Source organism: Aythya marila, assembly GCF_965140915.1.
Source record: "Aythya marila genome assembly, chromosome: 10".
Taxonomy (NCBI): Eukaryota; Metazoa; Chordata; class Aves; order Anseriformes; family Anatidae; genus Aythya; species Aythya marila.
Genome location: NC_139051.1, coordinates 7,850,648 through 7,865,444, shown reverse-complemented (window position 1 = coordinate 7,865,444; position 14,797 = coordinate 7,850,648). Strand labels below are relative to the sequence as shown.

The following is a 14,797-nucleotide window of genomic DNA, read 5'->3' as shown; positions in this document are numbered from 1 at the left end:
TCAAAGCAGGAGATAAAAATTCTGCCCTACAACAATTCGTTTTCATTGGATTTCTAATTTAATTGTGAACTGAGGTGTGGTTGTCATTGGGGAAGTGGCTGTGTAACTTAATTGACATTTCTGCATCCTTTGTGTTTGTGACTCATAGATGCCGGCTTGAGTCATCTTGTACTGGCGGGCTGGAGAGAGCCGCTGCTGCAGTCGTGGGGAAATGAGCTGAGGGCAATGCTGGGAGAGAGAGAAAAATTAGGACTTTTCATGTAGAATGAATGAAAGATGCTGGGAAGCTGAGACAAATCCTTTTCTTCGTTTTAAAGGGGCGATTGTTGTGACCTCTGTCACCAAAATCCTTTGTGTTGTCTGCAAGAGAGGAAAAAGGCCGGAAATCTCTGCTGCATCCTAGGCAAGCTTAGCTGGAGCAATTAAATTACAAACTCCTGCAAAACGCTGGGGTTCCAGATGCCCATCTGAGCTGTTCCCTTCCACCCTTCACATTTTGCTCAGCACATTTTATTTTGTTGTTTAGCCACCAGGAAAAAAAAAAAATAGCTGAAGGTGTTTCTTGTTTTTTTCTCAGTTGCATATGTTTCTACCAGATTCAAGCCAGGAGCAGAAGAAAATGAAAACTAATTTCCATTCTTGGTTTCACAGTTTTGAGTTCAGCCTCTCCAAACATGTGAAGCTGTGTACCAAAGAGTGGGTGCTGTGTGATGATCTGGCTGTAGTGCTCCTGATGGTTTTTTTCATTATACCATTTCATTTCCCCCTGTACATAGGTCAAAATGGTTATTTTTGCCTAAAAACGCACATAAATTGGACAGATTATGGAAACTCTAAACCAGGCCTAACTCTATTTTTTTTCTTTTAAACTCAGATGGTGAGAGCAGTTTATAACTGATGGCAGTTTTTATAAAATAGGCTCCATCCTGATAAAATGTTACCCCCTGGTGTGTCATTTTTCCAGCTGAACTGCTGGTAGGATTGAGAGATCTTGCACACTGCTGCTTAAATAAGTAGACTACATGCTCTATGAAGAAATCATATTATTTTCTCAAAGGAGAACAAGTAGGCTCAGTGCACCAAAATTGCTTTAAATAAACTTGCAGCTCCTCTTTCCCTTTTTTTTGCGCAGCTGCAGATGGTACAGTCTATCAATCAAGCTTTCTTGGCTTCAAGAATCTGCTGCTGAAGTTGTCTTGCCTCTGTGTTGCAATTACATTTTTGTCTTTTACAGAGCTTTGCATCTTAAACACCCTATTGCTGCTAATCAGATTGTGCTTTTGAGCTGCACATATCTTTTGTTTTTCCTTAGATATATGCTTATTAAGATCTTTCAGTAATTTGTTAATTGAATGTGCTATTCACTTACTGTAAGCCAGCAGTGTCGTGCTTTCGAAGCTCATGAATAGTTTGGTGAAATTAATGCCTACGAGCCTACCCTATCAGTGGTGTGAGTCAAAGTTTGCAAATGAGGGGCTTACAAAAAGAAAGCAAAATGCATTGCTGGCTGCTTATTATTTATTTATTTATATTTACCATTCTGGAGTTGCAAAGCTGGTGGTAGTGAATGGAGGTGATGCTCGGGGAGGAAGCTGTGAAGCGTTGCTTAGCCTGGTGAGCTGATCAGTCAGCTGCCAGCACGTGTACAATACCTGGTCAATGTTTCTGTCTGCTAACAAAGAAACTCAACGTGCACAAACAGATCAGAGCGATACTTAGCTCTACCTTTCTGTTTCATGCTCTTGTTTTGTTTTTTTATTGAGACAGTCTTACAGCTTTGGCGAAGTCCTTGGTAAAAATCCTCTTGAGTGTTATTCTGAGGAAGCCTGCACTGTCCATTTGCACTTAGGACACTGATATTTCATCCGACCTTTGGTGTAGAAGTGACTATTTGCGCATCTTGCATTTTCAGGCTTCCCTACTGGGCACAGTGAAAATGTATATTGCTGATCCGTATCTGAGTTTGTCCCATCCTTGTCTGAGGATGTCTGCAACTAACTCAGGCTGAGATGCAGCTGGTACAAATCGAGGGAGGATGCGAGCTAAGGTCGAGAGAAGTTGTGGATGCCTCCATTGCGAGTGGCTGCTTGGCACTCAAACAGAGATAAGGGGCAGCCAGAAGACCTGACCCCAAAGTCAGTTCAGTAGCTTTTAAAACCATTTGGGACTTTTTTTTTTTTTTTTTTTTTGGGAAAAAATACATTTTTCTCCTTGGTACGGCTAGTTAATATCTCACTGTAGACACCCTCCAAAGCTGTGATGAAATATGAAGTTAATACATCACTAGCAAGCTTTCAGTCAGGATGATATATTATTCAAAGTGGAATTAGCTAGAGGGATCAATGCACACCCATTATTCTATTTAAAATAATCATTGGAAGACTCATTAACTTTTTTCCCCCTCTTTTCAAACAACATAGTGAATGAAACATCTAAGAACATCTCTGCCAGCGTATGCACCTCTGTATCTTCAGTATATGTTCATTCATAGCAGGATTATTAACACCTGAAAGCCAAAACCCAGACTGAACCCAAAAGAATTTGCTTTCAAATCACTGAACCTGAAACCAGTTGCTGTAGGCAAAGGTGAGCTTAGTTCTAATGCACATTTTTTTTTAAAAAAAATCAAAGGTCATGGCAGTATCTGTGTGAAATAGTGCATGCGCCAGCATAAGGTTCGGTGTCACATCTTGCCTGGGTACGGTACCTGTTATTCTCTCTGATTTCACACATGAGCAGCAGCTTGAAGTATTAAGGGAGCTGTTTCCATTTCTTGTTTTCCCTTACAAATATGTTCTGCAGGACACTCACTTTGGGCAGTTCATTCATTACACGGCAAATGCTTTCCGTCTCCCAGCTCACCTCCGCGAGGCTGTAGGCTTTTGGCCAGCTTTGTCCTTTTGCGTGAACTCCCGTGGGAGATGTGCAATTATGAGCGTGTGGGGAGAAGGGGGGAAAATGGAAGAAATTATCATCTGTGGAGGAACAGGAATGTATCATTCCTGGATCATTTGGTGCCTGTGAAGGTGAAAAATATGCAGAGCACCAAATCTGGCTTATCATTGTGTTGGGAGCTCTGTAGGCGTTTTTTGCCTTCATAGATAACTCAGCGTGCTGCAGCTTTGTCCACTATCCCTTTTCACCCATCAATTCTCCTGAAAAAAAGAAAAAAAACACGTCAAATTAAATATATCGTACTGTATTTCAAACCACAACACATGTAAACTTTCTCTGTCTGTTCATCCACATTTCAGATCTGACTGAATTTTTTCCCTTTCTTTTGTTCAGAAGTGTTTAAGAAATGAGATATTTATCCACAACCAGAGTTTACAATGTGGGCTTCAAAAGGGAGAGAAGAGAGACAATGGACTTTGTGCAGAGCTAAAGGGTACCCAAAGCCAGGACGTGTTTCCTTTCTTAGAGCCACCGACCCATGCAGGATTGGAGTGTGATTGTTCAGAAGGGTTAGGAGTAGCACCTACCCAAACTGTTACTTAGCTTAAATAAATAAATTGGCCCCAAAGACAAGAATTTGAGGTTTCACTAGCAATTTGCCAGGTACCTTCCCTTGGAGAAAAGTATGTTTCTTTTGTCTGTATCTTGAATTCTTTGAAATCCTGTTGCTGTGAGGTTAAAATATATGTATTGTGTGGCAGAATGTTTGAATTAATGGGATTCTTCTCATTTCTGTTCTAAAATAGTGAATATCTTTGCCATAGAGCTTGAGGACTGGCATCTGTCCAACAGTACTGCTCTGATAAGAGAATAAATTGTTTAACCACGTTGATTGTCCTGAAACCCTACAGGACAATTTAATCTCTGCAACCTAGTTAATTTATAACAGTTTTCTTTTTTCTTGGTTGTTTGTACAGCGTGTTCAGAGACTTGAGTATTTGGCGGGCGAGCTGTAGATCTTAAGCGCGAGCTGAATGGGAGCTGAAGGCATGCAGTTAGGGGGAATATTACCCCTGACTTTCACCATTGAAATTGAAAGTGGAATTTGACACATTGGCTTCTCTCTGTGTCAGCCATTGTCACTGGCTTCAGCTGCCACGGTTAAGTATGTAGTCATTCATCCTTGGCAGACACCATCCTTTACAGCACAAGAGGATGGTCTCTGGATGTTAATGCCACGGCGCTCTGGGAGCAGCTGGCTATATCGAATTCAAGGCATGCAGATTGTCTTGGCCATTTTACTTAGCAGATGGGTAAGGCTTGATAGATTGAAGATTTAGTTTCCAAGTCAAGGGCCAAATGTTGCAGTGGGAGAGAAAAGTAAATTATATCACTATTCTGAGGGGAAAGGCTCAGGTAGTGTATCACAAAATTGTTGCCATTCATTTTCCCCTGACTTGCACAAAATGCATGTCATTTCACCTTTCAATATAGCTGGCTATGGCATTCTCCTTGGTTGTGAGATGCTTTGCAGTACTGTCTGTGAGCCATTTAATGAGCTTGAAAGCAGTTGCTGCAAATTTATGACAGTTTAATAAGTCTAAATGCCAGATTTTTTGTAGTTGGAAATGAGAGAGAGATTTGTATTTCATATCACTCTGACTGGAAGGGTTTTCTTCTGTTCTTTTTTCCCCACACCCTTTTCTTCAATACAGTAGATCTATTTAAACATATTTTTAAAAGAAAAGCATATTCCTTACTTTTGAGCTGTTCAAGCTATTAATATTCACCTACTTTTTGCAGGGTGACTGGTACCAGTGATGATTAGAGGGTTTTGTGGTGCATCCCCCAGCCTTTCTCATGTTGCTTGGAGGGAGGAGGATAACCTGGTTTTGGAGAGGCACCCAACACAATGGAAACGGGGGGGGGAGAGAGTGGAAGGAGTCTTGCCCTCTGGGCAGGGGTCTTTGAATTACATCTGGTGTAGCTGTGTGGCCTTCCAACTGCCTCAGTGCTTACCTCAGGTTCCTGTGTTTTTTATTTATTTATTCATTATTTTTAGTAAAAAATGAAACTTGAAAATTTTGCCTGAGACTCATTTTTTTTGTGCTTTGTAGAACTGTTTCCAGCAGAAAGACAGGTCATGGTTTACTTATACAAATTAACATATGGTTTAAATTATATAGCATGTGGTATAAATTTGAACACTTTACAATTCTGCTGATTTTTGTGAAATCAGAGACTTAAGAGGTTCTGGGTTTGTTCCATAAAATGATCAGACAAGCGGAGAGCTTCGGCTACTTAACAGATAGAGAAAGACAGAGAAAGGGGGCTGTCTTTTGTTGCTGCTTGTTTGTTTGCTTGTTTTTAACTCATTAGGACATGCTGAGCTTAGTACTGTGGTAACATAGAGGCTTTTTATAGGGTAATGTCCATAAAGTTTGCCTTCACCACTGTGGCTTGGTGCTGTACGTTACAGCCCAGCTGTGGGGCTCTCTGTCCTCGTCATGCTCCTTGCACCTCCTCTGGAACTTCCCTCTCTGGAGCATCATTGGCATTATCCTGAGGAAGAGCTTGGCTCCCTGGCATCCCTCCTGCCCTGTTAACTCCGAGGGCAGGGCTGCAAGAACAGCGCTTGCAAGCAAAGGGACAACAGGTTGTGCTGCTGAAAGGTGTTAACGCTCTTGTCAATAGAGTTCATGACTGATCAACCTTGCTGTTAACTGCGGAATGAATCATTTTTCAGTCCCCGCATTAGATGCAGGAGCTGTAAGTAAATGCAACCCGTCTAGGGTAATGATTTCCACCATGACTTCACTTGAAGAACGTCCCTGTTTTATGACTGCAGAATGGGGTCGCTTGTGCATGACCTTTTCCTACATTGCAAATGCCTCTTTTATTCACGGCATTAATGGCAAGCTCTTCACTCTACCCAGAACAGCATGTGCACCAGGTATCGAAGTCACCCAGAGGGTATGATAAGTAAGTTTTTGCTTCCTCATGTCATCTTCATTCCATATTTACCCTATGGTGAGAGCTCTCAGCACAGGAAACTACTTAATGATATTCCTGTGTTTATTTTTCCCTTGCACTTAGCACAATAGCTACCTGTTTGTGCTGAAGAGGATTACAGACATGGTTCAATTATAAATGATGCAAGCAATCGTTATTTATCTTGTTTCCTGCAGACCTATAGAGTGTTAGTCAGTCTTGAGTGAGTGCATCATCTTCAGGAAACAACATTTGTCGTGGTGGTGCTGTGAGTATTTTAGGGCAATTTCAGGATGGTTTTCTGTTTGTCCCATTAATCCATGCTGTGCAGAGCACTCATGACCAGCAGCACAACAGGTTTGTGTTTGTCTGTGAAATTCCTCTGCCTGAGAGATTTTCATTGGTGACATTTCTTCTGTGTTAGCCTCCAGAAGGAGGAGGAGGAATCTCACTGCTCCTGTCTCACAGGTAAAGAAAAGCTTTGGCCAGCTTTGGCAGGCCTGTGTTGGGTGAAGCCAAAGCATCATGACCAAGTCACAGGTGTATGGTCATGCTCTGGCTCTGCAGCTGAGAAATGTGAAATCATTAGAAACATGGCATGTAAAGTCAACCTGAAGAATTCATTTCTGTTGTCCTTTAGAATATATCCATAAGATAATAAAAAATACTCTTCTGTAAATCAGATTATATAACAGGAAAAAAAAAAAAAAAAACAGTTTGTGGTAGGTTTTCGCATCCCGTGCCCTGGCCTTTCTTTGGAGCATCAGCTGTTTTCAGAGACAGGATTCTTGTATGGGTGAATCTCTGATCTCAACCAGCGTGGTAGCTCTAGGGCAGTTAAACCAGAGACATACAGCACTGGGGATAGAACTTGACGTTCTGGGTTTCAGAAACCTGCTTTTTTATATGAACAGCGGCAGAAAAAAAGAGCTGGGGAAGGGAAAAAAAAATCAAGTGTTGTTTTTTTTTTTTTTAATTTTTTTAAAGAACTTGAAGGAAAAAAGATGTAAGAAAAGTTTTGCTCTGAATTCTGAACCATTCCACGAAATGAGAAAACTTTTTGGCACTTTTCTACTGGTCTTGCCAAGATCCTGAAAAGGGTATAGCGAGATGTGGGAGAACAGCGTGCGAGTACAAGGAAAAAAGGGGGGAAGCATCTGGAAGGAAAGTAAGCCTATATCCCAAGCAGATCTGAACTGACATCTCCACGAGTGGTACTTGTTTGCCTGAGATTTTTGAGAGAAACATGAGATCCCACTCCTGATACCCTCGGAGAAAACATGATTACAGATGCACGGAGCATATGCTTTCCCACCCCCAAAGAAGTAACATGACTCTTGGTTTCATGCTATTGGAGAACACAACATATTTGCAGAATATGTTATCAAAAAGATTGCTTAGATGGATCTATATAGGCATACCACTTCAGCAGATTAAAGGACGCTGCTGAGGCTGAGGTTAAGAATTGATCTACTTTGACAGAAAATCCCAAAAGGAAGAGTTTTAACCTTTATGTTTCTTTCCATCTATTTGCTTTCTTTGGACTGATTGTAGCTGTCACCAGAGATAAAAACAAAGCAAACAAAATAGAATTCTGTACAACTTACAGTTAAATAGCAATAAATAAAACATTGTTTGAGTCCAGTGTAAGTTATTCTTACAGTCTTGTGCTAAATAACTAGTAGCTTTTTAAATGATTTTTCTTTAGTGGTGGCCATGGCTTGGAGAAACCTGAATAAATGGAAAAGATGCAGGAACGTGTCTTCCAACAGCTCTGCATTTTTAAAGTGTTTACTGTTGATTTGCCAGAAGCCAGACAGAACTTACAAAGTGGGTCATTGGGTTCAGTATACTGTGATTATTATTTATACAGAGTCCAAAATGTACAGAGAACCCCTTTGGGCACATAAAAGTTCATGCTTCAAAGAGCTTACAGCCTTCAGGCCTAATAATATTATTGCCAGTATCATCTAAGCTATATATATTTCAAAGCTGCTTCTGCTGCTTTCATAATTTTATTGCGAATCTTGCCCTACCTGATCGTTGCGAGTCTTGGAGTACTGCGATGAGAAAAGGATCTTCAATTTCCATTTAAAACTCCAAACCAAAACAAACCTTTTTTTTTTTTTTTTTTTTTTTTTTTTTCTGGAGACAAGAGCATGTGAATGTGTCCTGAATGTAGCAGCTTGGTTCAAAGGCCAAATAAACAGGAAAAAAGGAAAGTTGCCTTTTTTTTTTTTTTCCCCCTCAATGCAGTCGACTAAAAAGATAATGAGGTTTCTAAGGTTTATTATTCGTAAAGGGGAAGAAGGATGGGAAGAGGTATGAAACCTGGGCTAGTGGATGCCAGTTTTCTCCTCCACCAGGCAGGTAGAATTAGTGTTTTTATTTTATTTTTTACAGTAATGCAGTTTTGGATGTGCTGCAGTCAGTGATGCAGTTGCTCATCTTAAGAGTGCGCTCCAAGCCAGCTCCGCACATCACACGACAGTGTGCTCCCTGCTGGGCATTGGTTCTTCCCTCATGTTTTCTTCTTTTATCTCCACCGCTTCTTTGCTCAATGTTAAATTGTGAGCAGAAAGTGTTTAAACTGTTTTTCCTCACGACACGAGATCGTGGGCAGGCAGAAGTACAGGAGCTCTTCTGCAGTCAATTTGTATTTGTACTGGAAGCAGTCAATCCAAAAATGGCCAACAGGATTCAGGTTTCTGATACTGAGTGATGGCAAAAAAAAGACAGAAGTACTACATGAATGAGGCACATATCAGTATTTATTTCCCCAATGTAAATTGTCAAGTATTTTAGATAATGGGACGTGTTCACAGAAATTGCCTGTTTTCCTCCAATATCTCTAAAGATGCAAAAGGTTAAAAATAACTAAAAAATAAAAACTAAAAATAATAATAATAATTGGTTGTAAATTCTGTGGCTGTTATGCGAGTAGCGAATGGGTTTAATTTGAAGTTGTGGAGCTCAACAGGGTTTGTACTCCGCTGCTTTTCCCTCCTCTCCCTGGTGCTGGGTCTCTTCGTTGCAGAGGGCATGGATGTTAGCCAACCGTGGAAGAAATATTGTGGGAGTACCAGTTTTGGGGTCTGGCAGTACAGACAATTGCATTTTCAAAACTCAGAGGCTTCTTGATCTTTTCTTGTAGCTCTTTTTCTTCTCTCCTGTCCAAGCGGCACTAAATTAAATAAATGTAAAAAGATGAATAGCAAAAAGATGTCAGGGCCCAACTGCATTACAGCTGAAAGGAGTCCAGCTCTACTGGGTGCAGTGGCAGCACCAGATTTATTCCCGTATCAGTAAGGGATGGACTGTTCTGAGATAACTTCTGTTTATCACAGCAGTTTTCCTCTATGAAAGGAGAAGTAGCTGGAGAAAAAAACAGTTTTTAGTTTTCACTCAACAGTTTTGTTGAGTGATAGTATTGCTGGTGTTTTAATGAATTCAGAGAATGCTTTCTTTTAATTTAACCTTCCTTACTTTATTTCATTACACCATGTATCTTTGGCATTTGGTGAAGAGCCATTGTAAATGTGAGAACTAAGCAGCTTGTTAGATAACATCTTTTTTTTTTCTCTTTAGAAGATTAAACTGAGACTGTTCTGTCTGATGCCAGAATAGATGTAACCAATCCTGTATCCTTTGCATGTAGGTCAGTCAGAGGGACAATCCAGCACTGGATTCCATTATCCATGGGTTGAAGGGCGTCGTACATCACGGTAAGTAGCTGCTTAAACTTTCTTCTTGCTGGGAAGGGGAGAAGGGCAGGAATGTTGTCCTTAGAAGAGGATCAAGTCACCCCTGGAAGGATGCAGAGCCTGCACATTGCTCATTCACGATGTCTAAGGGCATTACAGCCATTATTTGATTGGTAAAGACCGTCGTCATTTGTTACCTGAAAATGGGTTGGGGTTAACAGTAAACAATTTATTTCTTTTCAGTCGGCGCTCTAGAATGCGTAAGTTATCAATCAAAACCTACTACAATATATCATTCATATTAGTACTTCGAAGGCAGCGCTGATGCTTCACTCCTGCTATTTATCTTCTGTTTACTCTAAAAATACTCCTCTCTGAAGTTTCTATTTGTTTATAAATTATTTGTCTTTCAAATTTAGGGAGCTGATAATGAAACAGAAAATTAACTATCTGTGAAAATTAATTAAACTTTGCAGCAGATGAACATCTTTCTAATGCTGACATAAATAGGATCATTCGACTGTTCTGATGCATATAAAGCTATTATCCTTGAACTTAAAGCAGGTACTGAAATAAATATTAATATATTTTATACTTTTAGAACCAGTTCTTACTTAGGAATTTTACTGAAGCCTTATCACGGGTAATGCATCATTAGCAATGACATCAAGATGCTCCGGTTCCAGAAGTACTCTTGTCAGGTTTTAATATAATGATTTGTAAAGTTTTAATAATCTCATTATAATTCAAAAGGCATCTGCTGGAATGGTGCTAGGTACTCTAATAAATCTCCGTCCCATCTATAGTGCTGCGATAAAACATCTTTGCACCTTTTCAGAGGATTGTCTTTAGACATTAGCTAGTGCTGTAGAGCTTAACAAACATTTTTTTCTCTTGACTGCAGACCTAAAACTAGTTGACAGTGTTAGATTAAAACAAATAGGATTTTGGATTAATTGCTCTACTTTCAGAGTCATTTAACATTGCAACTGGGAACACTAATAAATCCAATGGAAGTGAAAAATAGGGGTTAAATGATAACATACCATAAAGTCCTTCATTTAGAGAATTTTCCATAGATTTTGCTGTTTATAAATTGCAGTGTTCTGCTGTGAGATAAAAACAACACACACAACTGAAAAACTGTTGCTTTCCGCAAAAATAGATGTTATTATCTAGCTCCCACTGGGTAGCAAAACAGGCTAGCAAAAATAAAGTGAGGACCAGTTGGGCTGCAAAGATTTTTCAGTGGCTGCATAATTTGACACTGAAGTCAAGCTGCCATTTAACTGGACCAAGATCTCTTTTTAGCTTTGTTTTCTACCTGCCTTCTATTTCAAGACACTACCCCCTGCAAGCTCTATGCTATTTTAGCCATCTCATCGTGGTTTTTTTTCTGCTCCGTCTCTTGCTCCTCTCTGCTGCAGCTGTAATAGCCAGTAGCGGATAATCACACCAATGCCTCCTAAGAGTATTATTCCATTCCCAAAAATAATTGTTTGGGTAGGATGTGACACGGTCCTGAGGTTGTGATTTCTCTGACCGCATAATGATTAGTCCGTCTTGGCGCTGCCTACCCACAGCAAAATCTGGGTGGATAAAAGGCGTTTATTTTTGTTTTTCTCACAATGCACAGAAGGGTACTAGTGTTTCAAGTAAAGGAATTCGCTTGATATATTTCAATAGCTAGTTTCCTTTTAAAAACATTAAGGAAGAAAAAGAGGAAAATCTTGCTTTCCTTCCTGTTTCAAAGGCCCTGATTAAAGGCCTTTTCTAAGGCTCTTTTGGTGGGTAACATAAGGGAATTTCCTCCTGCAAAGTAGTTGTTCAAAGAAATTGTTCTCTTTAACTTAAATATTGGTGGAACGCTTCAGTGAAGAATTCTTATATCCTATCTCTCTTCTAATGTTATTATGTAGAATAATAGTAAAGATGTGAGCTTTAATTCCAGACACCCTCATTTCTTTTCTTGATGTAATTTACTTACATCTTATGTAAGCACATTTTTATGAATTTATCTTAAAAGACTCGTCCTGCCTTCCATTTGGCTGCATTCAGCTGGGACCCTAAGGCAACAACGGACTTTTTGGCTGAAATACACTGGAGGACTCATGTGGTTTTTGGACAGTGTGGCTGGATCAAGCAAAGATCCAACAAAAGAAGCTGGAGAAAAGCAAAATGGAAACCTTAAGTTTCTTTGCATTTTATAATACTTCCACACCCAGGTTATTTTTAGGTGGTCATGACAATACAGAGGCACTGTAGAAATGAAGAATACATATGAATGCTGAAATAATTACCTTGCTTTTAAATGCTCACGTACCCTCTGACTGGAAAGAACATCAGCCCCTTGGCACTGCTCCTGCCATGCACTCATTTTAACGTCCCTATTTCTGTAAGATTTCCTTCTTTTTCCATCTCTCTCTCCCTCTGACCAGCAAAGCATCCTTGCTGGTTTGGGCTGCATGGTCACTCCTTCTTCCCAATCATTCAGTTTTCAAGAAGGAAATTGTACACACACACACACACACACACACACACACAGAGTCATCATTTCTTCACTTGCCATACTTGAAGACTTGTCCCCATATGGGGACTCGGTTCTGCACCATGCAGGGCAGAGCAGCCCTGCTGCCCTGTCCCTGTGATGGCAGCAGCTCAAACACCCCTCAGTTCCAAGTAAGGGTGCTACTGTTGAGTCAGGATCTCACTTTTAATTTTTCTTGTGTAGCATTTCAGTTTTCTGTGAAATTCTTACATTTTTACAGTACGCTTCTTAAGGGTGGGCAAACAATCCGAGTGTCAGAAGGTCTTTCTGCAGAAGTGAAAGCAATTTTTGCTTGAGATTTTGTCAGGGATTTGAATTACTTACTAATTTGATGGAACATAAATAATCGTGCCCTTCACAGTGTCAGCAGCTTAGTAACAATGACAGAGAAACGTATGCATAAAAATCAATACAGGCTTAGTTACTACTCAGAGTTCACTTTATTTCCTCATCTCCAGGCGTAATTTTCTAGAATCTTAATGTCCCATTAAGCTTAATTTTACATGAGCAACCGTTTAAAGTTTCTTAGCTGGAAGGGAAACCAGTGAGGTCCCAAACACCCTGACGAAGTTTGGATCGATGATCACGCCTTTGGGTTTGCCCCGCAGCTTCCTGCTGAACAGTACGTTCCCGTCACGCCGCTGCTCCCAAACTCCTGCGGCCGCCCGCGCAGAGCATTGTAAAGGCACACGAACGACGAGGAGGCTCTTTGCAGAGCTGTCAGCTGCCTGTTGCTGATTTTAAAATTGCTTTCGGTTCTGTGCTCTGCCAAGGATTTGTCACACCTCCCGCCAGCGAGGTGCCTGCTATTCTCACTCCTGCTTTCCCCGCCGCGAAGCGCGCGGCAAGCACGCGTCTGCCGCAGAGCCGCTGGAGACTGACAGCTGGGAGCACGCCGTCCTCCCTCCACAGAAGGGATGGAGCACAGGCGGGTGTGATGTGCTTTTTCTGACGCCGACTTGCCGGTGTCTTTCAGCTCTAACCACTGGGGGTCTTTTTTAGCTCCTCTTCATATGCTGCTCTCCTCGCGGAAGCTGCCAGCAGAGCCTCCAGCTGTGCTGGTGCTGGTGGGATGATGCACGTCCTTCGTTGAAGGTGCATGGTTGAGTAACAAACGACACAGGGCCTAGTCGTGGTGTTGCAAATCAGACTTTTCTGCCTCTGTTTTGCTGCTGGTGTGCTCACCGGGGTGCCCTGAGCCTCTTTCTGCTTCTCGCCCTCCCTCGCGATGCAGAGGAGCGTGGGGCAGGACAGAGCAGTGTTTGTGCAAAGACTGAACAGGCTCCCAGGGCTTCAGGGAGGGCAATCATACCCCCAGGGGAACTGGAGAGACATGAAATGCCAGGTTATGTCTTACACAGTCGATTTGCATTAAAATGGCCACAAAAGCTTTTGTCTGTCTCATGCTTCAGCAAGATCTCAGAGGAGCACCTAACAGGGTGGAGCTATTACACAGAAACATTGCTTTTCTTCACCTCCACTGTCTTTGGCTCACCCCTTTTAGTACCATTTTGTGCGTAAGCCTCTTAGAGATGGTTTTTCCTTGTTCTTTCCAGCTGCCTGAAAGGCACTAAAAGGTGTTTCCTTCCCTGATTTCAGTCCTGAAGGCAGCGCCTGGTGCAGGAGGCTGTGCAGCAGTTATTTCTCCCAGCCCAGGCTGGGCACGGATGCTCTGCTCGGTCCCTTTTCACCTCGCAGGCAAGGAGTTATCAGAGGAGCAGGAGCCTGTGCTACCCCAGGATCGTGGCAGACCTTTCACGGTGATGGAAACCGTGTTTTGTCACTTGTCCTGTTCTCTGTGACTGTCACAAGAACCTACACAGATCAGCAGAAAGTTATTAGCGAAGCACAAATAAATTACCATGGCAGAAGAGCCTCTATTAATGTCACAGCGATGGGCTCTTATTCCCTTCCTTGTCAAAAGCGAGCAGTGAAAATCAAGGTGCAGCCAGATCAAAAGCGTAGGTACAAAGTGAATCGATGGCATCTGTTGCTTGTTTGCGAGCGTGGGGTGGGGTGCTGGGTAGAGGGATGCCTTTGTTTATTTAAAAGGGAGTTTGGGAACATTCTTGTGTTGTTTTGTTTTTTTGTTTTTTTTTTTTTTTTCCCCTCTGCCTTTGAATCATCAAAGTGCCTTAACTTCAGCTCAGCATGGAGCAGAGTGAGATCTTGGGTCTCCCTCAAGGTGGGCAAGAGGTGTTGCGGCAGGTCAGTGGTGACCACCAAAGCTACAGGGGCTGCTGGGGAGACCATGCCAAAATACAGTGGAAACAGAATTGCTTTAGCAACCAAAAAAGGAGCAAATAAATATGTTACACATCTCTCCAGTTGTCCTAGGCAAAAGGCAGTGAATAACCTGTTAAAATAAATCAGCACTAAAAAGGAAGCAATCCAGACAGTGTTAGTTACCCTGTGGATCTATCACACCAGAAGGCATAATAACAAGAAAACACCATTAGCAGCATGACAGGTTTTTTCTTTTGTTTTTAACTTTAACCATAATGCCACCTGACAAGCTGTTTGCTTTCTGCACCAAATATCAGGGGTTGCAGAGAAGAAAGGCAGGGGAGAGGGGTGAGGGTGAGTCATGCTGCCGTGGGACCTTGTCTTTTAAAGCAAAACTTTGAAGAGAGCAGAAACCCAATTTGGAACAAGGAAG

The 14,797-nt window shown here is 41.5% G+C and overlaps 1 protein-coding gene across 1 annotated transcript in view; it reads left to right on the top strand.

Moving 5' to 3' along the window:
- PTPRG (protein tyrosine phosphatase receptor type G) overlaps positions 1 to 14,797 on the top strand; it is a 397,823-nt gene that overhangs the window by 276,691 nt on the left and 106,335 nt on the right. The window contains exon 6 of the mRNA XM_082767913.1: positions 9,545 to 9,611. Within this exon, the coding sequence (XP_082624039.1) occupies positions 9,545 to 9,611 (67 nt within the window). The remainder of the gene's footprint in view (positions 1 to 9,544; positions 9,612 to 14,797) is intronic.